The sequence below is a fragment of the Gadus chalcogrammus genome, chromosome 5, assembly GCF_026213295.1.
Source record: "Gadus chalcogrammus isolate NIFS_2021 chromosome 5, NIFS_Gcha_1.0, whole genome shotgun sequence".
Lineage (NCBI taxonomy): Eukaryota > Metazoa > Chordata > Actinopteri > Gadiformes > Gadidae > Gadus > Gadus chalcogrammus.
In genome coordinates, this window is record NC_079416.1 from 8,604,737 (window position 1) to 8,626,896 (window position 22,160).

General features: G+C 49.8%; 1 protein-coding gene across 2 annotated transcripts in view; it reads left to right on the plus strand.

The window, feature by feature from the left end:
• The window catches only part of rab3gap2 (RAB3 GTPase activating protein subunit 2 (non-catalytic)), a 22,442-nt gene extending 2,278 nt beyond the window's left edge, over positions 1 to 20,164 (plus strand). The window contains exons 4-35 of one of the 2 annotated variants that reach the window (XM_056590490.1): positions 435 to 516; positions 825 to 872; positions 1,135 to 1,210; positions 1,382 to 1,483; positions 2,387 to 2,486; positions 3,677 to 3,775; positions 4,246 to 4,394; positions 4,668 to 4,747; positions 5,179 to 5,268; positions 5,567 to 5,706; positions 6,126 to 6,321; positions 7,248 to 7,391; positions 7,776 to 7,858; positions 7,952 to 8,016; positions 8,222 to 8,312; positions 9,677 to 9,798; positions 10,013 to 10,226; positions 12,234 to 12,331; positions 12,577 to 12,685; positions 12,986 to 13,146; positions 13,343 to 13,517; positions 14,073 to 14,285; positions 14,632 to 14,738; positions 14,979 to 15,045; positions 15,188 to 15,258; positions 15,337 to 15,372; positions 15,617 to 15,745; positions 16,498 to 16,713; positions 17,131 to 17,220; positions 17,571 to 17,807; positions 17,981 to 18,145; positions 19,035 to 20,164. In XM_056590490.1, the coding sequence (XP_056446465.1) occupies positions 435 to 516; positions 825 to 872; positions 1,135 to 1,210; positions 1,382 to 1,483; positions 2,387 to 2,486; positions 3,677 to 3,775; positions 4,246 to 4,394; positions 4,668 to 4,747; positions 5,179 to 5,268; positions 5,567 to 5,706; positions 6,126 to 6,321; positions 7,248 to 7,391; positions 7,776 to 7,858; positions 7,952 to 8,016; positions 8,222 to 8,312; positions 9,677 to 9,798; positions 10,013 to 10,226; positions 12,234 to 12,331; positions 12,577 to 12,685; positions 12,986 to 13,146; positions 13,343 to 13,517; positions 14,073 to 14,285; positions 14,632 to 14,738; positions 14,979 to 15,045; positions 15,188 to 15,258; positions 15,337 to 15,372; positions 15,617 to 15,745; positions 16,498 to 16,713; positions 17,131 to 17,220; positions 17,571 to 17,807; positions 17,981 to 18,145; positions 19,035 to 19,187 (3,908 nt within the window). In that variant the 3' untranslated portion in view covers positions 19,188 to 20,164. The remainder of the gene's footprint in view (positions 1 to 434; positions 517 to 824; positions 873 to 1,134; positions 1,211 to 1,381; positions 1,484 to 2,386; positions 2,487 to 3,676; positions 3,776 to 4,245; positions 4,395 to 4,667; positions 4,748 to 5,178; positions 5,269 to 5,566; positions 5,707 to 6,125; positions 6,322 to 7,247; positions 7,392 to 7,775; positions 7,859 to 7,951; positions 8,017 to 8,221; positions 8,313 to 9,676; positions 9,799 to 10,012; positions 10,227 to 12,233; positions 12,332 to 12,576; positions 12,686 to 12,985; positions 13,147 to 13,342; positions 13,518 to 14,072; positions 14,286 to 14,631; positions 14,739 to 14,978; positions 15,046 to 15,187; positions 15,259 to 15,336; positions 15,373 to 15,616; positions 15,746 to 16,497; positions 16,714 to 17,130; positions 17,221 to 17,570; positions 17,808 to 17,980; positions 18,146 to 19,034) is intronic. The other variant, XM_056590491.1, reaches the window with a different exon arrangement.
• The last annotated feature ends 1,996 nt before the right edge of the window (positions 20,165 to 22,160 follow it).

The window sequence follows — 22,160 nt, forward strand, 5'->3', positions numbered from 1 at the left end:
AAATCACATTTATCACATATGTTCGCACAAGCGAACATATGCAAATTATGGCCAACACCCAGACCATCCAGTAAGAGCACAAATAGCTTTTCCTATGACATGCAAATTATTCGCACCACCTATGTACAGCCATTCTCTCTCTCTCTCTTGTCTCTCTGTCTTTGTCTCTCTTTATGTCCCTCCGTCTGTGTCTGTGCCTCTCACTCTGTGTCTCTCTCCCTCTGTGTGTCTCTCCCTCTCTGTGTGTCTCTCACTCTCTGTGTCTATCTCCCTCTGTGTGTCTCTCTCTCTCTGTCTCTCTCTCTCTCTCTCTCTCTCTCTGTCTCTGTCTCTGTCTCTGTCTCTGTCTCTGTCTCTGTCTCTGTCTCTCTCTGTCTCTGTGTCTCCCCTCTGTGTCTGTTTCTCATTGAGCGGTTTGTTTCCTGTTCCTCTAGCTAAGTGGCGTTCAGGAGACAGTGGCCGGGAGGAGATGACACTGGCAGTCTCCTGGAGTGGAACCCTCAGCACTGAGGACGGGTCAGAAAAGAGACATTCTTATTATTTTCTTTCTTCTTCTATTCATTAAGCATCACTTGTGTGTATTTGATTTTTAAAAACCAATGCAAATACAATTATGATCATGAATCCCAAATTAAAACGGAAGATGGAAGATGTGTGTTTAATTGTAGTGTATTGACATTGAACCTGAAATTGTGTTTTACAATTTTCAACCACTAATAGGTAGTACCATTACTGAGTGTTAACATGTGGTTGGCACCCAAGCTTCCTGTGGTTGTGGTCACCCTAAACTCTCCCCCCACTTTCTGGGTCTGTTGTATTTATAGGGAGTGTGTCAGCAGTGTCATCTGCATACCTTTGGCCAGCCAGAAGAGGTAAGGGGCGTGTGTGTGTTTGTGTCTACGTGCGAGTTCATAATATCATGTGTCACAAAAGCGTGATAAATACACCTGCGTATTACATTGAGATTTCGGTACTTGTTGTGTCCCCCTGTAATATTTTTGTTTTTGTGTGTGTGTGTGTGTGTGTGTGTGTGTGTGTGTGTGTGTGTGTGTGTGTGTGTGTGTGTGTGTGTGTGTGTGTGTGTGTGTGTGTGTGTGTGTGTGTGTGTGTGTGTGTGTGTGTGTGTGTGTGTAGAAGCTCAACAGGGCGGCCTGATTGGACATGCGTAGTCGTGGGATTCTCCTCAGGCTATGTTCGCTTCTACACAGAGGTAAACTATTCCTGGAGTCCTGTGTTGTATATTGGGAACATAATACATCAATGATTTTGTGTATGCACCAACCCGACATAGGTTGTATACCGTACAGTATTGGCGCTCTTTACATAGACGGTGAGTTGTTGTGCGGTTGTCTAATAACACTGTGTGCTGGTGTGTGGTCAGTACGGGGTCCTGCTCCTCTCCCAGCTGCTGAACGAAGACCCCGTGCTGAGACTCAAGTGTCGCACGTACGAGATCCCCCGTCACCCCGGCGTCACGGAGCAGGTGGGACCGCTCACTCGCTCACTCACTCGCTCACTCACTCGCTCACTCACTCGCTCACTCACTCGCTCACTCACTCACTCACTCACTCACTCACTCACTCACTCACTCACTCACTCACTCACTCTTATACTCATTCATTCACTCCCTCCCTCCCTCCCTCCCTCCCTCACTCACTCACTCACTCACTCACTCACTCACCTCCTCTCTCTTAGACTCATTCATTCACTCCCTCCCTCCCTCACTCACTCACTCACTCGATCAATTTCTCACACTCACTCACTCTCAAAGTCATTCACACTCACTCACTCTCACAATCATTCACTCTCTCACACTCATTCACTCACTCCCTCACTCTCTCTCTCACACTCACTCACTCACTCACTCACTCACTCACTCACTCACTCACTCACTCACTCACTCACTCACTCACTCTCTCACTCTCTCACTCTCTCACTCTCTCACTCACTCTCTAACTCACTCTCACACTCAGTCACGCACTGTGTGAACAGAGTGTGTTCAAACATCTGCCTACTTCCATGGCTGCAAATGGTCACATGCCCACACACATGTAAACACACAGAGATAGAAGTGTGTTTTCCTTGGGTTATCTTGGTTTCTTCATTGTTTGGTCAGCTTCTTCACAGTTTTTCAGTATTTGTCACTGTTTGTTTATGGGCTGCTCATAAGTGTAAGCAGTGCTTAAACATGCATACATGCAATGCAAAGCATCAAAAATGCACACACACACACACACACACACACACACACAGAGACACGCACGCAATGCATACACACACTCACACGCACGGTTGTGAGTGGAATTAGATTATTGAGCTACAAATCCCACGTGGCCCCTGCTGGCCTGGAGGCTAACTCTCCGCGTCGGCCGTGTTTCCGCCACAGCACGAAGAGCTCAGCATCCTGTACCCCGCCGCCCTGGTCACCATCGACGGCTTCAGCCTCTACCAGTCCCTACGCGCCTGCAGGAACCAGGTGGCCAGAGGTAGTGTTGCGACGGCTGCATTGGCGATGAAAGGCATCGCATAGGTCTACAGTGAGGGTTGTGAGAGTATTGGGATTTTAAATGTGTTTTAACACAAAGTGTTTATGGAATGGAGCCTTTCTTCACTTGCTGGCTGGGTGGACAGTGGTCGCCCTAAGCAACACAGACACTCAGAAATAAGTGATTCTACACCCGACTACCACGTATGTGTGACAAATTTAAGAGGATGCCAAATCCACAGGTTTCAAACTGCATTTTCCGTGTTGCATAAGGAAATGCATATGCAATAGGTATGTAGACAAGCAGCAATGAAATTAGATTAGTTTGCTCCGAGCCCTAGACCAAGGATGGACCTAGAGGTGAAGCTTGAGCTATGTTAGTGACTTATAGCAATTGATAGGACTGTTATTCATCCATTCTCTCTGTATCTCCTCTGTCTCTCTGTCTCTCCGTCTCTCCTTCTCTCCTTCTGTCTCTCTGTCTCTCCTTCTCTCCTTCTCTGTCTCTCTGTCTCTCTGTCTCTCCTTCTCTGTCTCTCTGTCTCTCTGTCTCTCCTTCTCTCTGTCTCTCTGTCTCTCCTTCTCTCTGTCTCTCCTTCTCTCTGTCTCTCCTTCTCTCTCTCTCCCCATCACACCCCCTCCTTCTCTCTCTCTCTCCCCCCCATCACACCCTCTCCTTCTCTCCTCTCTCTCCCCATCACACCCTCTCCTTCTCTCCCCCCCCCATCACACCCTCTCCTTCTCTCTCTCTCTCTCTCTCCCCATCACACCCTCTCCTCTCTCTCCCCATCACACCCTCTCCTTCTCTCTCTCTCCCCCCCCATCACACCCTCTCCTTCTCTCTCTCTCCCCCCCATCACACCCTCTCCTTCTCTCTCTCTCTCTCTCTCTCTCCCCCCCATCACACCCTCTCCTTCTCTCTCTCTCCCCCCCATCACACTCTCTCTCTCTCTCTCTCTCTCTCTCTCTCTCTCTCTCTCTCTCTCTCTCTCTCTCTCTCTCTCTCTCTCTCTCTCTCTCTCTCTCTCTCTCTCTCTCTCTCTCTCTCTCTCTCTCTCTCTCCATCACACCCTCTCCTTCTCTCTCTCTCTCTCTCTCTCTCTCTCTCTCTCTCTCTCCCCCCATCACACCCTCTCCTTCTCTCTCTCTCTCTCTCTCTCCCCATCACACCCTCTCCTTCTCCACCCCCAGCGGCGGCAGCAGGCAGTGACTCCATCCAGCCCCCTCCCCTGGCCTACAAGAAGTGGGGTCTGCAGGACATGGACACCATCGTGGACCACAGCAGCGTGGGTGAGTAGGGGAGGTGCAAAGCACGCTCAATTTAAAACGGCTGTGGGCGGACCATGGATAACGTGATATGCTCAACGAGGTGATAGGAAGCGCATGCAACCCATTAGGGAAGAATGTGGACTTGAGGTGGTTGTGTCTCATTTATTTTTAGGTTTGATTCCCGAAAAGGTTGTTGGTTGCGTATTAGTCATGTGCAAAGTGGACAGTCTAGTCAAAGGGACATCTGTTCAGGCTGTGCCAGTGGGAAACTTGGCTCTTCCAAGCAGGGAGGAAGGAAGAGAGGACAGATGCCCAATTTGGATGAGCGGGGAAGAGGCACGTCAGCAACACAGTCATAGCTAAAAGGATATGATGGAGACAAACGGGGGAACGTCAACACGTACAAATGGATGGACGTGTAGCCAATAGTGTTACAAAAAGGGAAAAGGAAATGAGATAGGCCTCTCTCTTCATCTCTCCACCCCCCTCAGGCATCATGACCCTGTGTGTGTTCGACCAGATGAAGAACGCCTCCACCCTGGGGGGCTTCCACGCCACGGTGAAGGGCAGCCCCCCCGCCATGAGTCAGTACATCACAGTAGGGGGAGGGCCCTACACAGGCTTCTACTACGCCATCGAGGTAGGACTCACTCACTCACTCACTCACTCACTCACTCACTCACTCACTCACTCACTCACTCACTCACTCACTCACTCACTCACTCACTCACTCACTCACTCACTCACTCATTGTGGGATAATCATGCTCAGTCAAATGAATTGAGAGGTGTATCTTGGATATAATAATCATCATCTTGTGATCGTATCTGCGTAGTGATGTGTGGAGCTGAGTGTGCTGCTGACCAGTGTGTGTTTGTGTGTGTGTGTTTGTCCCTGTTGTCTCTCTGTACAGGGGAGCTCCCAGCCTCTGCTGTCCCACGTGGCTCTGGCCGTGGCCAGCAAGCTCACCTCCGCTCTCTTCAGTGCTGCCAGGTGTGTGTGTGTGTGTGGAGATACTCGTGGGTCATTGTAAGCTGCCGTCTTGTTATCGCGCTAGCACTGCCAGATCTTCAGACAAACCCGAGGCAATTCGATCAATACCTGCTACCGATCCATAGCTCTTGATTAATAGCCTCCCCCCTGCAGCTGTTCAAACATCAGTCTTCCCTTTTTATTCATCTGAGCGGATGCCCACTTTCTTTGTCCTTTTTTGTAATGGCATGGATTTAGTAATAGCTGCTCTATCTCTGCCGTTGACAGTACGACAATTATCTCTCTCTCTCTCTCGCTCTCTTTTCCTCTCGCTGTCTTAATCCAGTCTCAATTTCAATGCTTTTTTTCAATGCTTTATTGGCAATAACAGTTGACCAATCGTACTCTTAGTGTTACCATAGCCAGCTCTCTCTCTCTCCCTTGTCTCTCAGTGGGTGGTTAGGATGGAAGAACAAGAGCGACGAGGAGCCAGCCCAGAAGCAGAAGCCCAAGGTGGAACCGGCCACACCCATGGCAGTCAGGTGACCTCTCTGAACCAATCAATCTGCCCAACAACGCTTACCGACCCGTAACTCCTGCCCTCACATCCCCAGACAGACACCATATCTTGGCAACAAGAGTTTCCGATGAACGGCGTTGGATAGATAGATAGATAGATAGATAGATAGATAGATAGATAGATAGATAGATAGATAGATAGATAGATGGATATTGACTAGATATTTGCAGATTTTAACTAATCGCACCATAAATATTCATTCAACATTTTGTTGACTAGTCAAACAAACCCCAACCTGGATTGGCGCGTGTCTGTTTCAGGTTCGGTCTCCCGGACTCCCGGCGCCATGGCGAGTCCATCTGCCTGTCGCCGTGCAACACGCTGGCCGGCGTGACGGACGACTTCGGGCGCGTCACGCTGCTGGACGTGGCCCGCGGCATAGCCATCCGCATGTGGAAGGGTGAGGAGGAGGAGGAGGAGGGGGGGGAGGAAGGGATGGGATGGGTGGGCGGGAGGGAGGGAGGGAGGGGTGGACCATTGTGGATCCTAAGCGGACATTGGAAGGAGCCAATCGGCACAGTGCTGTGAAGCTCCCCGCTCAGGGGTCCCTCAGGCCGGGTGGATATCATTTCATCAGGAGGGGGTGCTTCCAGCATGACAGCAGGCGGGCCTCCCCCGGTATCTGGTCGATGTGGGCCTCAGTTCAACCCTGAGGAACTCACAGGGAAGGAAACACGCTTTCTGTGTCCATGGTTACAGCGCAAACAAACGGCAGGCCTCCCAGTGATGACACATTTCCCCCAGAGCAGTTCATTCAGTAACCGCCGGCGATGACGTTGTTGTTCATCGAGCGCTTCCTGCCCGGTGATTGTTTCCCAGGTTACCGGGACGCCCAGCTGGGCTGGGTGCAGGTCTCGGAGGGGCGGGGCGACAGGGAGTCGTCCCCCTCGGCGCCCCTCCCCCGGCGACACGCCCAGTTCCTGGTCATCTACGCGCCGCGCAGGGGCATCCTGGAGGTGTGGGGCACGCAGCAAGGGCCCCGCGTGGGCGCCTTTACCGTGGGCAAGCACTGCAGGTACACATGCACGCACGCACACACACGTGCACACACACGCACATACTCACACTGGCAAGACACACACACACACACACACACACACACATACACACAAACACAAATACACAGGCCAGACACACGCACGCATACAAACACACACACCTAGGCCATACGCACACACACACAAACACACACTTACACACACAAACACACGTAGGCAGGACACATACACACTGGAGCATGGACACATGTTTAGAAATGATGCGCGGGTTGGGGTCGGTTGGGCTGTTAGCTTAATTTGACTTCGCTGGGGGCACTCGTGTTAATTTGAAATGCATAGGCTACCCGTCTTACAGAAACTCTGAACCTCTTGAGTTATTTTGTGGAATGAATCGTTCGTCAATGTGGATTTTTTTGTGGGTGAACAGCGAGCACAAGAGTGCTCGCTGTTAACGTGTGCTTGTTGCGCTCATCTGTTGACATTTCCGAATGCCTTTCAGTTGTTTAATAAAGGTGTGCTTTCAAATACACAAACGTAAACGTGTCAAAAGTATGAGAAAAAATAGACTTAACCTGTGTCGGGCTCGGGTCGGGCTCGGTCACTTCTCTGTCGGACGCGGGCCGGGCTCGGACACAAAAATGTAGCCCGTTCTGCGCTCTAATACACACAGGCTAGAGACACACACAAACACACTTAGGCCACACACACACACACACATATAGGCTAGACATAATGAGCTAAAATACTAACACACACTGAGACAGTGTATGCGTGTGCATTTATTTGTGTACTCTGTTCACATCTGTATCCGTGTGCATTTTTGTGTACGGGTTTATTTGTGTACTCGGTTCACATGTGCATCCATGTGTGTGTTTGTGTTTTTCTGTGTGTTGGCCTATGTTTGACTATGCTGTGTGCGCTCCCTGACTCCGTGCCCCTGCAGGCTGCTATACGCTGGCTACCGTCTGATGGGGGTGAACAGCGTGACCAGCCAGGGCTGGCAGCTCCACACCCAGCAGGTGTGTCTGCTGGACCCGACCAGCGGAGCCCTGAGGACCATCACCGTGCCCTTCCACCTGGCCCTCAGGTCAGCGCGCAGACACACACACATGCACACACACACGCACACAAGCACACACACGCCCTTCAACCCGGCCCTCAGGTCAGATCACAGAAACACAGAAACACACACCATTTTGTTCCTTACCTTATGGTGATGCCTATACTACTAAAAACTATACAAATGATCTTTGGTGCCATAAACGCGCTTGCACACGATCTTACATGCACACCTGTTTCTCCCTCTGCGTCAACACTACTGCAACATCACCATCATCAGTTTTTATCTGCTCCCGGTTTGGATAATATTTGAATGCGTCCTCCTCTGTCGATTGCCTTGCCCTGCTGCCGAGTGAGTTTCCCTCACGGCACTGCAGAGTTGAACTGACCTGAACTGCGATCCCCTTTACAGTGACAAGAAGAGTGAGCGGGCCAAAGACATGCACCTCCTCAAGAGGTTGACCACCATACTCCGGAGCCGAGAGGTGGAGCCAGGTACAACGGCCCGACCGCCGCCGCTTTACCTCCTTCATCATGTTAAACCGTGAGGTTTTGTTTACCTGCCCTGTGCATGTCGACCCCTATCAGATATCCTGGAGAGCGAGGCCAAGAGTGTGCTGCTGGATATTAAGCACCCGGCCATTAAGAAGCAGGTGATGACTCACTCACACTCTCACACTCACTCATTAACACTCTCACTCACACTCTCTCGTTCTCTCTCCCTCTCGATCTCAAACAAACACACTGCCTTGCGTATAACCTAAACATTTGGTCTTCTTAACCAATCAAATTCTATGATACTGTAAATGGGGAGTGGTTAAAAAAAATCAATGACTTCCCTTGCCTTCCTATACACAGGCGCTGGAGTCACTGCTGGCCAATAAGAAGGCTCCGGTTTCGTGTCTGACTGGTGTCACTCGAGCCTTGCACGACAGTCTCAGGGAGCAAGGTAAAATCTGGTGGCGTGCCAGAGCAGCTTTCGAAGGTGTCGATCACCTTTACATCTCTAAAGCTGCCCTTTCAGACAGGAGAAAAGTCTTATTCCTTGAATAGCCTTTTATAGTGATGAAGGCAAGGTGTTATGACACCAGAGCCATCTGATTTGTATCCATCTTATTCTTCGGTAGTCCTTCCCTATCTTTAACCCCCTGAGGGTCTCATGACCCTGTACACGAACACAAGTGTCACAGTCTCCCACAGTGGGTTTTCCTATGCACCTTTTCCCCCGGCGGGCACGCTTCAGACCCAGCCCGCCCCAGCCCAGTAGTCAGGGTGCGGTATAGCCAGTTCAGTTACGGGTCGCGTTTCCTCCGCCGACAGTTCCCTAATGGTAGGACGGGGTTCAAGCCGTATGGCGATAGCCGCGGCAGCTACGTAAACATCGTGACCTCATAGCAGCCCGACACAGTGTAGCCTGCCTGTAAATCCAAGGAAAAAGAAAAGAAAAGCGGAAGAAAGCACACAACGAACAAAGAGCAACAATGTAGGACGTCCAAGAAGGACGGCAAACTTTTGCGCAACATTTTCTTCAATTAACGAAGCTTTCGTCGTTCTCCAGAAATACCTTGCATGTAATGGGTTTCTTTGTTATTATCTCCCTGGAGCACGGAAGTGCGATTCTGCCGACCAATCAACGGACTGCGTGTGTAGATCGAACTTGCCGGCACCCATTCAGGCGTCTCAGTACCCCAACGGAGGAGTACTCCTCCGGAAACGCGACCTGTGCCGCACCTTTGCAGACTGAACCGAACCGAACCGCACCCTCGAGTGGAAATACACCACTATAATCTCTTATTAAATTCGGCATTGTAATTCGATCCTACTTCAAAGGGTAGACTTGTTTACCTTCAAATAAATCAGCCTGCAAATAACTCTGGGCACTTGAGGCTAGGCAAGGCCTGTGAAGTGTCGCCCTGGAATGGGTTCTCCTCAGTAGAACGTGTTGTGGGGAAGTGTGAACGTCAGTCAAATATATTAAAATCGACCCCATTGACTCTACTGTATGTAGCCTTTGAATGCGGAAGGCGTTGGGTACTTCCTGTTGATCTCTCAAAGGTTGTGTTTGTGTGTGTGTTTGTCCCTGTGTGTGTGTGTGGGCTTTGGTCCCTGTGTGTTTGCCTGTCCCTGTGTTTGTGTGTGTGTTTGTGGGCTTTGGTCCCTGTGTGTTTACCTGTCCCTGTGTGTGTGTGTGTGTGTGTGTGTGTGTGTGTGTGTGTGTGTGTGTGTGTGTGTGTGTGTGTGTGTGTGTGTGTGTGTGTGTGTGTGTGTGTGTGTGTGTGTGTGTGTGTGTGTGTGTGTGTGTGTGTTTCGTAGACCCGGAGGCGGTGGATGAGGCTCTGCTCCAGCTCTGCTCCTCTCAGCTCAAGCTGCTGACGCTCTACACAGACCTCCAGCAGCTGCACTCCGCTGAGGACACACAGCCAGGCCCCGCAGACGTGAGCACACACACTCACTCGCTCGCTCGCTCACTCGCTCGCTCACTCTTACACGCTCACTCTCACACACTCACTCACTCACTCACTCACTCACTCACTCACTCACTCACTCACTCACTCACTCACTCACTCACTCACTCACTCACTCACTCACTCACTCACAAACCCACCCACCCACCCAGTCTCTCCCCCCCCCCCCCCCCCCCCCCCCCAGTCTGACTCTGCGGTGGGCGTGGAGGAGGAGCTGTCCCGTGTGGACGGTGCCCTGCGGCGCTACGCCCAGCTGGCCTCGCGGCCCAGCGTGTCCTTCGCCCAGGACTCCCCGGACGCCCCGCTGCCCGCGCGCACCTTCCTGTCCCAGCTGGAGGGCGGCGAGGGCGGGGAGGTGGTGGTGGTCCGCAACGGGGACGAGGCGTGGAACCGGCTAGGTGACCCACACACACACACACACACACACACACACACACACACACACACACACACACACACACACACACACACACACACACACACACACACACACACACACACACAGTCTCACACACACACACACACACAGTCTCTCACACACACACACACACACACCAGTGGCGGCTGGTGGTTTTTAAAGTGAGGGAGGAAGGACTGCGCGCTTGGTTGCCATTGGCATGCTTGCACTGTTGGTGTATGGTGGCATAAGAATGTGAGACTCAAGTTGTTTCAGGGTGTTTTGGTGAACTACAAAATAGCAGGGAGGGAGTTATGTGAACAAAATGTATACAAAGCCACCAGTGGCATCACTGTCATTTGAGAAGGAAAGGATGCAAAGCATATTAGTCAAATCAGGCCTACTATTGATTTGTAAAAGTAAATCAAAAAATCTGGGCCTATCATTGGGCCTATTTTTGCCCTCACTGACTGAAGTTATTTAGCTATGTTTATTTTCAGTTACAATTGCTTGTAAGGCTACCAGTAAGTCATGCGTACCTAGCAAACCATGTAGCACTCACAACACTGAGGTTGCCATTACTTCTGGTGACCTTGATTTTGGGAAGTGGTCTACCTCTTTCTTTGGTCGCTAACTTAGCACTGTAACTGAATGAATGGAATGCTTTTTGTAATAAGACGTTAACAATGTCCTCCGTTTCCAATGTTTCCATTGTGCATTTAGGATCGCGCTATCGCAGATTTCACTTGCTCTGCGTCTTTCAGACTGAACACCGCGGCAATGCAGACCGGGTTTGCTATCGACAGCGTTGCCAGATTGGGCAGATTTCCCGCCCAATGATGATCTTTCCAGCCTAACATGGTTAAAAGTAGCCCAATTGGGTGGGAAATCGGACCAATCTGGCAACACTGCTCAACATCCAGGGATCCTGCTTATTGGTTCATAGCGCAGACGGATAGATTTTTGCGCGAATCAGACCCCTTAAGGTCCCACCCACTCAGAGGAGGATTTTCCTCCTCTCTCCCATTGAAACCCATGTTATCCACCGGCCGCCAGTACTTTCGGGAAAATGAATGGGAGTGGACGGCGGCTTCCGGAGGACGTTCCTCCCTGAAGTAATTGTCAATAGGCGATAGGGGGTGCTAATGTCCCTTTACCCAGGGAAACGAACATTATATATTCAAAGGCAATAAAGTAGTCATATTTAAGGGCATTAATTCATTACAATAGTCTGGGCAATCTACATTTTTTATTCTCAACAATGTTAGGGAGGATCTTCCTCCCTCTCCTCAATGGAGAAGCCTCCACTGACACACACACACACACAGTCTCACACACACACACACACAGTCTCACACACACACACACACACACACACACACACACACACACACACACACAGTCTCTCACACACACACACACACACACACACACACACACACACACACACACACACAGTCAAAAATGGTTTCATTAAAGTTCCCTTCAATGCTAGAGTAGGATATTTAGAGCCCCCGGCAGGAGTATGTTTGATTTTCAAGTATCGGGTTGATTTAATCCCAGCTCTCACTTCAGGTCTCCCTCCAAAGCAACTCCCCCAAAACACTGGACTAGCTAGCTTTAGCAACACGTTGTTACGGCCATTAGGTGCAACGCATCAGGAGAAATCAAGTCATTGTGTTTTCTAGAATTGGGTACACAAGACATTGGTATGGGCAATTTAACCATTTTAATCTATTGCCTATTGTTGATTGTAACTACGTTCTATGAAGGTGTTATAGATAAATAACATCACTATTGCCATAGCAACTCAACTCCCACTGTCCTGGAGCTGACTTGTTGATATCCGATGACCATCAAAGTTCACCAGTGCAATATGCAAGAGACTCAACTGTGTGTGTGTGTGTGTGTGTGTGTGTGTGTGTGTGTGTGTGTGTGTGTGTGTGTGTGTGTGTGTGTGTGTGTGTGTGTGTGTGTGTGTGTGTGTGCGTGTGTGGTCTCCTTGCAGGGAGCTTCCTCTTCTGGGGCTGTCTGACTGGACAGAGCCCTATCCACCGGGTGTGCAACAAGCTGGAACTGGCTGGCATCAGTCCACAGCAGCTCCTGGTGAGTGGGGCTCAGTGACCCCTGGGGGGGACCCCTCATCAGGGCCCGGGGATAGGACTGCCTGGGACGGTTTGTTCAGTAGAGTTTGCCTATACTGACAGACTGTCTTCTCAAAAAATGCTGACTACACCCACAATAGTACGCCTGTTGATTTTAATGGCGTGGGTTATTTGAGCCTTTTTGGTTTCTTGCGATTCTTTAAATGACTATGGATCTCTTTCTGCTCTCGCTCTCTCTCTCTCCAGTCCCTGCTGCTCAGTGTGTGGCTGCACAGGGAGAAGGAGGTGATCACCAAGCCAGAGGACATCGTTAGGAACTTCCACACGCTACTCATCGCCCTGAGCAACATGAAAGGTGGGGCCGTGTGCGTGCGTGTGTGTGTGTGTGTGTGTGTGTGTGTGTGTGTGTGTGTGTGTGTGTGTGCGTGTGCGTGTGCGTGTGCGTGTGTGTGTGTGCGCGCCAGTCTCTGCCGTTGGGGAGTTGTGTGTGTCCCAGCAGTATTAATTTCTGGCAACATTTTACTAATTTTACTAATTTTACTTAATACTAAGGGTTACATTTCTTTACTCAAATCAATATAATAAACTTGCAAAGATATCTCTGTGATGCACAGCCAGATTCTATACCATCTATCCCTATTGCCTGTCCCCCCAGGAGCGGTGGAAGAGTCCTGGGACTCCCAGTCTGTCTCCCCCTGGTGGCAGCAGGTGCGCAGTGCGTGCGTCCAGTCCCACAGCGCTGGCGCCGCCCTGCTGGCCGCGCTGGTGGCCCACCGCGCCGCCAAGTCCAGCATCACCCGCCTGTCGGACAGCAAGGTACGCACACACACACACACACACACACACACACACACACACACACACACACACACACACACACACACACACACACACACACACACACACACACACACACACACACAGAAACATTATAGCTCTGAATCGTATTTTATGCGTGATCCAGTTCAGCACGAGCGCAGCTGTCTTATGTCTCTGTGTGTGTGTGTGTCAGATCCAGGCAGACTGGGAGGCGGTGTCCCTGGAGCTGGAGCAGTGGGCGGTGTGTGTGCGGCAGCTCGAAGACGTGCTGGCCCTTCAGACGCTGCTGTGGCTGCCGTCCCCCCTGGGCCCAGCAGGGGGAGCTCCGGCGCAGTGCTGCGCCAAGAGCCTGCATGAGGGGGGAAGAGGTGGGCAAGCCCCAGGCTGTCTGTCTGTCGCCCGCTCACACACACTCACTCTCTCTCTCACTCTGACACACACACTCTGACGCAGTCACACACACTCACTCTCTCTCACTCTGACACACACACTCTGACGCAGTCACACACACTTCCTTATTCAAGTTTGTATGTATTTATGCACACATCGATAGCAATTATAATTTGGTATGACGTAGGACTTCATTTCATTTTTTATATTAAAGGACAGTGCACATTAATCAACATTTCTGTAAATGTGCCCGTGTGAGACAGCAGGCAAATCTTCCACTGTAATTAAATGAGGATCGCGTGTATGGATGTGCTTGTATGCATGTATGCACTCACAGACATTAGATCTGCATGCGTATGTATGTATGTATGTATGTATGTATGTATGTATGTATGTATGTATGTATGTATGTATGTATGTATGTATGTATGTATGTAAGTATGTAAGTATTCAATTGACTACAATCCCATCCTATCAACTGTTAACTCCACACATTGTCCTTGAGGCCCATTGTTCTCCATCCCACTCTGCAGGGGGCGTAGCGGACAGCGTGGCCAAGTGGGTGTTCAGGCAGAACCTGGCGCCCGAGAGGCTGAAGGAGATCCTCCTCCTGCACAAGAGGGGGAGCAGGGAGGAGACGGAGGGAGGGGAGAAGGAGGAACAGCAGGAGCACAGAAGAGGAGGGCAAACGAAAGAGAAGGAGGAGGAGAAGAAGGATAGCCCAGAGGACTTGGACAGGACAGCAGGTGATAGTTTCTCGGCTCACAGACGGACACAGACAGACATTGGCTCAGACGGGGAGACGTACATTGGGTCAGACAGATTGACGTACATACAGTGGGTCTGACAGACTGAAGTTCTTTATTATAATCATATTATACAAAGTAGTTAAGCTCCGTTATAGTTATCCCAATATCCGGTACTATTATGTTTTGATACTTTGTGATATCACAAAGTTTGCTACAATGGGATGCACGCTTAATCGGGTAAACAGATCGAAGCTCAATATGAGATGAACGCAAATTAATCGTTTATTTCTTTGAGGTAAAGCTCCTGTGGTCAAATGAACTTGTAGTCGCGGGTCCCTTTCAGAGCTGCTGGTGGCAGTCATTCAGCGCTTCCCAGACTCCCTCTCCCCTGACCTGCTGCTGGCCCACTGCTGCTGGGAGTACGTGGTGCAGTGGAACAAAGACCCGGAGGTACACACTCACTCACACACACACACACACACACACACACACACACACACACACACACACACACACACACACACACACACACACACACACACACACACACACACACACACACACACACACACACACACACACACACACACACACACACACACACACACACTACCACTCAGACCTACACTATGCCTATCGTTTATAGTACTTATGGAACCATAAAGACCGTATCTTCTCCCCCTTCCCCAGGAGGGGCTCTATCTTTACTGGGCCGTGGAGCATCTCAAGCTGGTGTCCAGCCCCCACATCCAGCTGGGTGGGTAGCAGGGCTTAAGGCCTGTCGGCTGTGTTCTCATACCAATGCGTTCTGTCCATTACCGAGCTACAGCAAACACTCTGGCGTTGAGTCGGTGCATGGATTCATGAGACACCGGGTCGTTTCCTCTCCTCTCTCACAGGGATCTCCTCCATGATGTGGAGCACGTTCATGGTCAAGCGCTTCTCCGCCGCCGCCTACCTCATGGAAAAGGTGTGTGGACGTCGTGGTCTATGAAGCATGTTGCATGTTTCGTTAACGTAACGTAAACAATCCTATATGTATTCACAGGTTGGGAAGGCCCCAAAAGACCGCTTATGCCGACGGGTGAGTCGGCAATCCAATTCAAATTCTCTCGTCGCTCCAATTCAAATTCTCTAAAAAAAAAAAATTGACAAAGACTGTCCACTGTGATGCGTTTTCTTTTTAATGTGTGGCACGGAGCACAGACATTCACCCGGAGTAAAGACATTCACCCTTCTTACATCTCTGTGTCCTTTTGTTTGTTGGAGTCTCTGGGCATTTACGTTTGTGTGTGTGTGTGTCTTATATTGTTCCACCCCTCCCCCAGGACGTGGGTATGAACGACAGAGCCGTGACCACCTTCATGGGCTCCAGCGTCCAGCTGCTGCAGATCCTCATAGAGGTGACTGGACTGTTGGCTCACAGCCAGAACCCTTTTTCTTTCTTATGCGACGACGTAAGTGGGAACGGAGACGCACGCATGCGCAAAGGAGGTGCATGGATTTGGACGCGAGGGTCCAATGCCTCGAAGCGACCGTGGCACAGACGCATGTACTTTTACCTCTAGGCTATTTAGCAGACACTATTACCGACAGGGACTTGCAACCCATTCATGCACACATTCACCCACCCACACCGGACTCAACCATGCAGAGTGGCCAGCCAGCTCGTCAGGAGCGGGTTAGGGTGAGGTGCCTTGCTCAGCGACACCTCGACTCTCAGCTAGGTCGACCCTCGCTACCTCCTGAGCTGAGCCCCATGTACGGTACCGAGTGTCTTCCCCAGTCTCGCTTTGATTGGCGCTGGGTTGGTTTTTGAACCACTTCTGGCATTTGCACAGTGTAGCGTTCCTCCACTGAACCCTGCTTTGGGGAACAGCTCTGTTGAATCCCCGGCATGTAACTGACCTCGGACACGGGGTCCAGATTGGGGGCAGGATTTAAACACCTTCTGATTTCAACCACAGCAGCTGAAGCAGTACAAAGTGCTGATGAAACCAATGCTCATGGTTCCTTCAGCGAGCTATCTTCCAATAACACCAGAGCATGCACGTTTGTTTCCATGGTTGCACGACGGATTGGAATGGCTCACCTCTCAACATTCAATCTTTTGTTTGGTTTAAGTTGTCATCACAGGAGTACATTTCCCACCGTCCTTCGCCCCTTCCCCGAGCTAACCGCTCTCCCTCCGTGTGGTTCTCCTCCTCAGGCGGACTCTGCGGTGGAGGAGGTGGCCCCCCCGGAGCTGTGCGTGGAGGAGGTGTGGTGCGGGGCCCAGGGCCCGGCCTCCATCGCCGAGCTGGCCCTGGAGCAGCGCGGGGTCCACTTCCCCCTGGTGCAGCACCACTACCTGCTGGCCGCGCTGCTGCATGCCGCCATGACCTTTGGCTTGCGGGTCAAACCCCTCAGCCTGTTTGACAGCAAGGTGAGCCTCGGCATACTCACTGGACTTTGAAGGAGGTCTCAGTCAGCCCTCGATTCGATTTGTCCGAGTTAGCGCTAGACCAAGTTAGCCAAAATCAATGGAAGCAGTTGAGACAGGTGAGCTCCCCCAGTAAAGGTCTGGGGAAATCCACCTTCCAAGCTTCTTTATAGATATTTTTGTGATTTAACTCGTCTTTGTCGACAGTGAATCTAAAAAACAATTAAATTGTTGTAGTTTTTTTTTTCTTTTACAATGAACACAAACTATGCTACTGTGCAAACCGTGACATCACACAATGACATGTTGCAATAAAAAAACATGATCACGCTCCCAATCCAGCTCTCAAACCATCACCATGTTTGTTAAGTTTTCGTAGAAGAGGTGTGAGAGTTTAAACGTGTTTCCATTTCCCCACAGGGCAAGAACGCCTTCTTCAGAGAGCTGACGTCCATCCAGCTGATGCCCAGCGGGGACATGGACCCCGGGCTGGTGTCCCTACGCCAGGAGGTGAGGTGCAGCGGGGCGGAGGGGGTCACCCCAGTGTCTGCAGCCTCCTCTGGGGGCAGGCCCCCTTGAGCAAGGCACCGAACCCACCTGCTCTTGAATGACCTGTATCTGAATTCACTGCAAGATAAAAGAGTCTGCTAAACAACTTCAATGTTAAATATTGAGAGCATTGTGCCAATGATCCAAGGGCTATTGAACACATTCATCCACTAACGCACGTCAGTTGATAACAGTCGATCAGAGTATTTGAATTGTCCCAAATATCTGCTCGGGTCATGCCTTTTTTTTCCAAAACCCTTTCACCACCTTGGGATCCATTAAAACGACCACCCTTGTCCCCTGCCTTCCAGTACCTGCTGCGCGTGCTCACGGCCTGGGTGCAGGCCACAGACGAGCCCCCGGCCCCCGGCTCGGCCCCCTCGGGGCCCGGCGGCCCGCCCCCTCTCCCGGGGGGCGGGCCGAGGGCTGACTGGTGGCCGTCGCTGTGCCTGGAGCTGGGCGTCCTGCTGCAGGTCAACCCCGACGTCCTCCGCCGACACCTGGTCTGTGAGCTCTACAACCAGGGCCTGGACCCCCGGGCTGAGGAGGTGAGGGGTCGGGACTGGAGCGCCGCATTCTTTAACATTCAGAACCTTTTAACGCAGTCGTTCCAAAGAGGGAACATTGTTCATCAATGCACGGTCCACAATAGATAGCGCACATTGAGGTCACTGACGCCGGCGTTCTGCTTGACCTTTAACCTTTGACCCGGCGCCCCCAGGTGATGCTGGAGGTGGAGGACAAGGACGTGCTGGGCTCCCAGCTGCTGGTGCTGACGGGCCAGCGCCTCAGCTACTCCCTGCTGCACAGCCAGAGCCAGACCAGGGGCGCCATGGAGCTGCTGGCCCGCCTGCCCCCCACCCTCTGCACCTGGCTCAAGGCCATGGTGAGGCCCCTGTCAAGGGGGGCCCCCGGGGGCCCTTCTGCTCACAGACGGAGTTCATGATAGTTGAAAGGGCCCCTATCATAGATAGTGTGTGATCATTCACTGGAAGTCGAAATCTGCCTTTGGTGACTTCACAAGTGGGCGTGTCCACCTAGGGTGCATAGATAAGCAACATATGCCACAGTCCACTGGGTAGGCTGTTGGACTGATCTATCCAGCGTACATCTCGGTGGACACCCCCACTTGTGATGTCACTAAGGCACAGAGAAGGGCAGATTTGGCCTGCTCCAGGTGGTATATCAGGGGTCCTTTGACCTTATGTTAAGGCTAAACAATGAGTAATCATGAGAGCATATGAGAGCAGTGATACGGTTCAATGCAATAATTCTCAACTGATCATTGCGGTAAAAAACAATGCATTCATGTACTGTTAAAACATGGAGTGAAAACAAAAGCTGCAACAATTGGGCTAAACTCAATTGCAAGTCATTGAAATATGAGTCAACATAGAAATAATAATAACTTCATGGGCTTCTTTCTAAAGATATAGGTTTGGCATATGCTCTGCGACCCATTCTGATTCAACGTAGTGATTGGGACCTTGTAGAATGAGATATATTTCCATTAATTGCCATAATGGCCGATTCTCCAGTAACATACACATTCGACCTCCCATCATACAAATATAATGAATGACGTGGAAGTGAGGATTATTACCCTCCAGATTTGTGTTGCAATGAAACTAAATTACTTGGTTAATACAACCAATGATTTGGACATTGATGAACACACACACACACACACACACACACACACACACACACACACACACACACACACCTAACGTGTATGTGTGTGTGTGTGTGTGTGTGTGTCCGTCTGCCTCCAGGACCCCAGCGAGCTCCGCTGTCCCATGGTGCCCCTGGGCCAGAGCCGACGCTTGGTGAGCCGCCTGATTGAGATCCTGCCTGAGAACCACGCCCAGTACAGCCTGGCCCTGCACCTGCTGGAGGCCGTGGAGGCCCTCACCACCGAGGCCTGAGCCCTCCTGGCCCCTAGAGGGAGACAGAGAGACACACACTTGGGGGGGGGGGGGGGGGGTTGGGTGAGAGGAGATGAATGCAATGAAAAGGATCACAAGAGGTGATGCTGGAGGAGAGTGAAGGTGTGTTTATAAAGGGGTTGGGTGTTCATTAAAGAGCTATATAGACACTATGTACAGCCATACAGTATATTACCCCTCCTCCTCCTACACCTATCTTTGTTGTAGCTTCATCCCACTATTTCAAATGACGGGTATTGTGTTGGTTAGGTTCTGACGGAGAGTACACCTGTAGTTTGTTGCATTAAGGCGCACAGACCCTAACCCTACATTTCAAGAGCTTTTCAAGAGCCCGTCGTCCCAGTTATTTTTTCCATGTCTCTCAGTTTTACTTGTCTCTTGCTTTCAAACGTTGATGTTTGATTTAGCTCATGACAAGCATGCTTCTTCTTCACAGTGGATTATAACAGAAGCATTAATATCATTGTAAATAAAATGGTAAGCAGCACCCTTAATAAATAAAAAAAAGGATTGGTTTTAAATGGGTTTTACTCCCATATGTCATTGTAATTTTTTTTGATGAAATATGTAAAATATCTATATGGATAGGAACAGAGACTTGAAGATTTATGGTTTCATGTTGCCCTGGCTACCATGGAGAATGGACATCGCTTGTTCTTTAATAGTAGTGTCCTTGTAATTCTACTCTCATTCACGGAGTTGATTGCGTTCCTTTCGCTAATGGCTTAAGTATTACACCGTTCAGCGACCTTATCCTCTTCACGTGCCATAATAGTCCCTTCTCCAGCGTTTATTCACCCGTAGCAACCTTCGAGGGTAACGGCGTGCATTCGAGAGGAATGGAGCCGATCGTTAGTTAATTTTTTTTGTATTTATAGCCACAGATGGTATGGTATGCTTGCCCCCCCCCCCCCCTTCGCGAAGGCTGCAGAATAAAAAAAGGTTTGATGCTTCTCACCAACTAATAGTGGTCCTGTATTTATTTTATCATGTTGTGCGTTCCTCCACAACCAGAAACATTTCCTTGGTATTTGTGTGGTCACTTAGAAAGGTGGTTCATGGCAGGACAGTTTTTGCATGCGGAGCTCCCCAATGGATCATGGTAGCCACTTTCTGTCAGCAGTTTGGTGGTTGCAATGGCCCCGATACAGGGCTAACAAGTTTTCAGAAAACCTTGGAATGAGATTTGAGCTGCTTCCCCACAGTTTCTTAACTTCTAACCTTTACCCAGACCATATACAAATAGGTTTAGAATCAATATCCCAGAAAGCCACATGGCTTTGACCGAAAAAAAGCATGAACTTAAAGAGGAAGGCCGAGCTCTCTGAGTATGGAAAGCCAAGAAGGCCACAATCCGGACCTAGATTGGCGCTGTAAAAGTGCAAAACCGTACGGAAACCGTACGGATTCCGTACGGTTTCCGTACGGTTTTGCAAGAATTCCGTACGGAATCCGTACGGAATCCGTACGGTTTCCGTACGGATTCCGTACGGATTCCGTACGGTTTTGAATGACTAATAGCCGCGGCTATTAGTCATTCACTCCGGCTATTAGTTATTCACTCCGGCTATTAGGTATGCAGAACGAGCCCCTCCCCTTCTTTGCTTGACCACTAAGTTTGAAGGCTGTCTAACCAATCAGTGAAGAGAAAGACCAGACTAAAGTAACGCATTGTCGAAACTAGAGCGGCAGTCAGTGCCTCCATGTTTCGCCGTAACATAAGGCTGTGTTGTCTTTACTAGTTTCACTACAATGTAATGACCACCACTAGCTAGTGGAAAGTATATTTGTGTCTAGTACAGTGATATATTTGTATATGTTAGGCTATATATTGAGATGGCAGTGTGCGAAATACCCATCATTATTCGGGGATGCCCTCATCCCCAGATTGTTCGCGATATGCAGTAGCCAGCTCGGCCATAACATTACAATATTTCATGGATGCAAGCAAGCCAAGACAATCGATCTATATCTATAGCCTACATGACAACACGCAGACACACACACACACACACACACACACACACACACACACACACACACACACACACACACACACACACACACAGACACACACACACACACACACACACCACACACACACACACACACACACACACACACACACACACACACACACACACATTAAGCACACATTAAGCACACTGGTAAAGCAATAGGAGCCTGCATTGGCTAAAGTTGTTGGGATGCACCTTATTTTATAACAGGGAGGGGCAAAGTTGTGCATTACAATGCAAACACGACAATAATTGGCACCGTTCTTGCGCACTCAGAAGAACATGCAGTAGGACCGATCTTGTGACATTATTTAACCATCCATCTACAGCCCCCCATCTTCATCTGCCTGGAAGCTGCCTTCTCCGGGTAAAATTCGTCCTGAATGGGCTTCCTTCCAATCGGGCTCTGCTCCTCACATTAAGCATAGCCCATCTTTACCCAAGACGCAGATGTTTTATTCACTGTTATCCCTCAATAACGTTTATTTGATGTGTTGTTAATCATGTATGACTAATGCTGCCCTACTGTGTGAAAGGTGTGAAACGTTGGGATAGCTTATGGTCATGATGCTTACGTTGAGAAATATGTAGTAGGCCTACTGCTTAGAAATGAATTTTTATGAAGCTTGTTTATATGCTATTTCCCATGATGATAAATTAACATTTCATTGCTGTGAGTTGTGAAGATTATACAAATAAATAGTAAATGTGCTGAATCAGAATACTCATTTCCCATGATGATATATTAACATTGCATTGCTGCAAGATTTGTGAAGATTATACAAATACATTTTAAATCCGCTGAATCAGAATATTCTATTAAAACTTTAGTGATGGATTGTAAATGCCCTTACCGAAGTACTGTACAATAAGTGCAATTTGGAGGTACACTTGTATTTCACTTGAGTATTTAATTAAACCGACTTATCTCCAG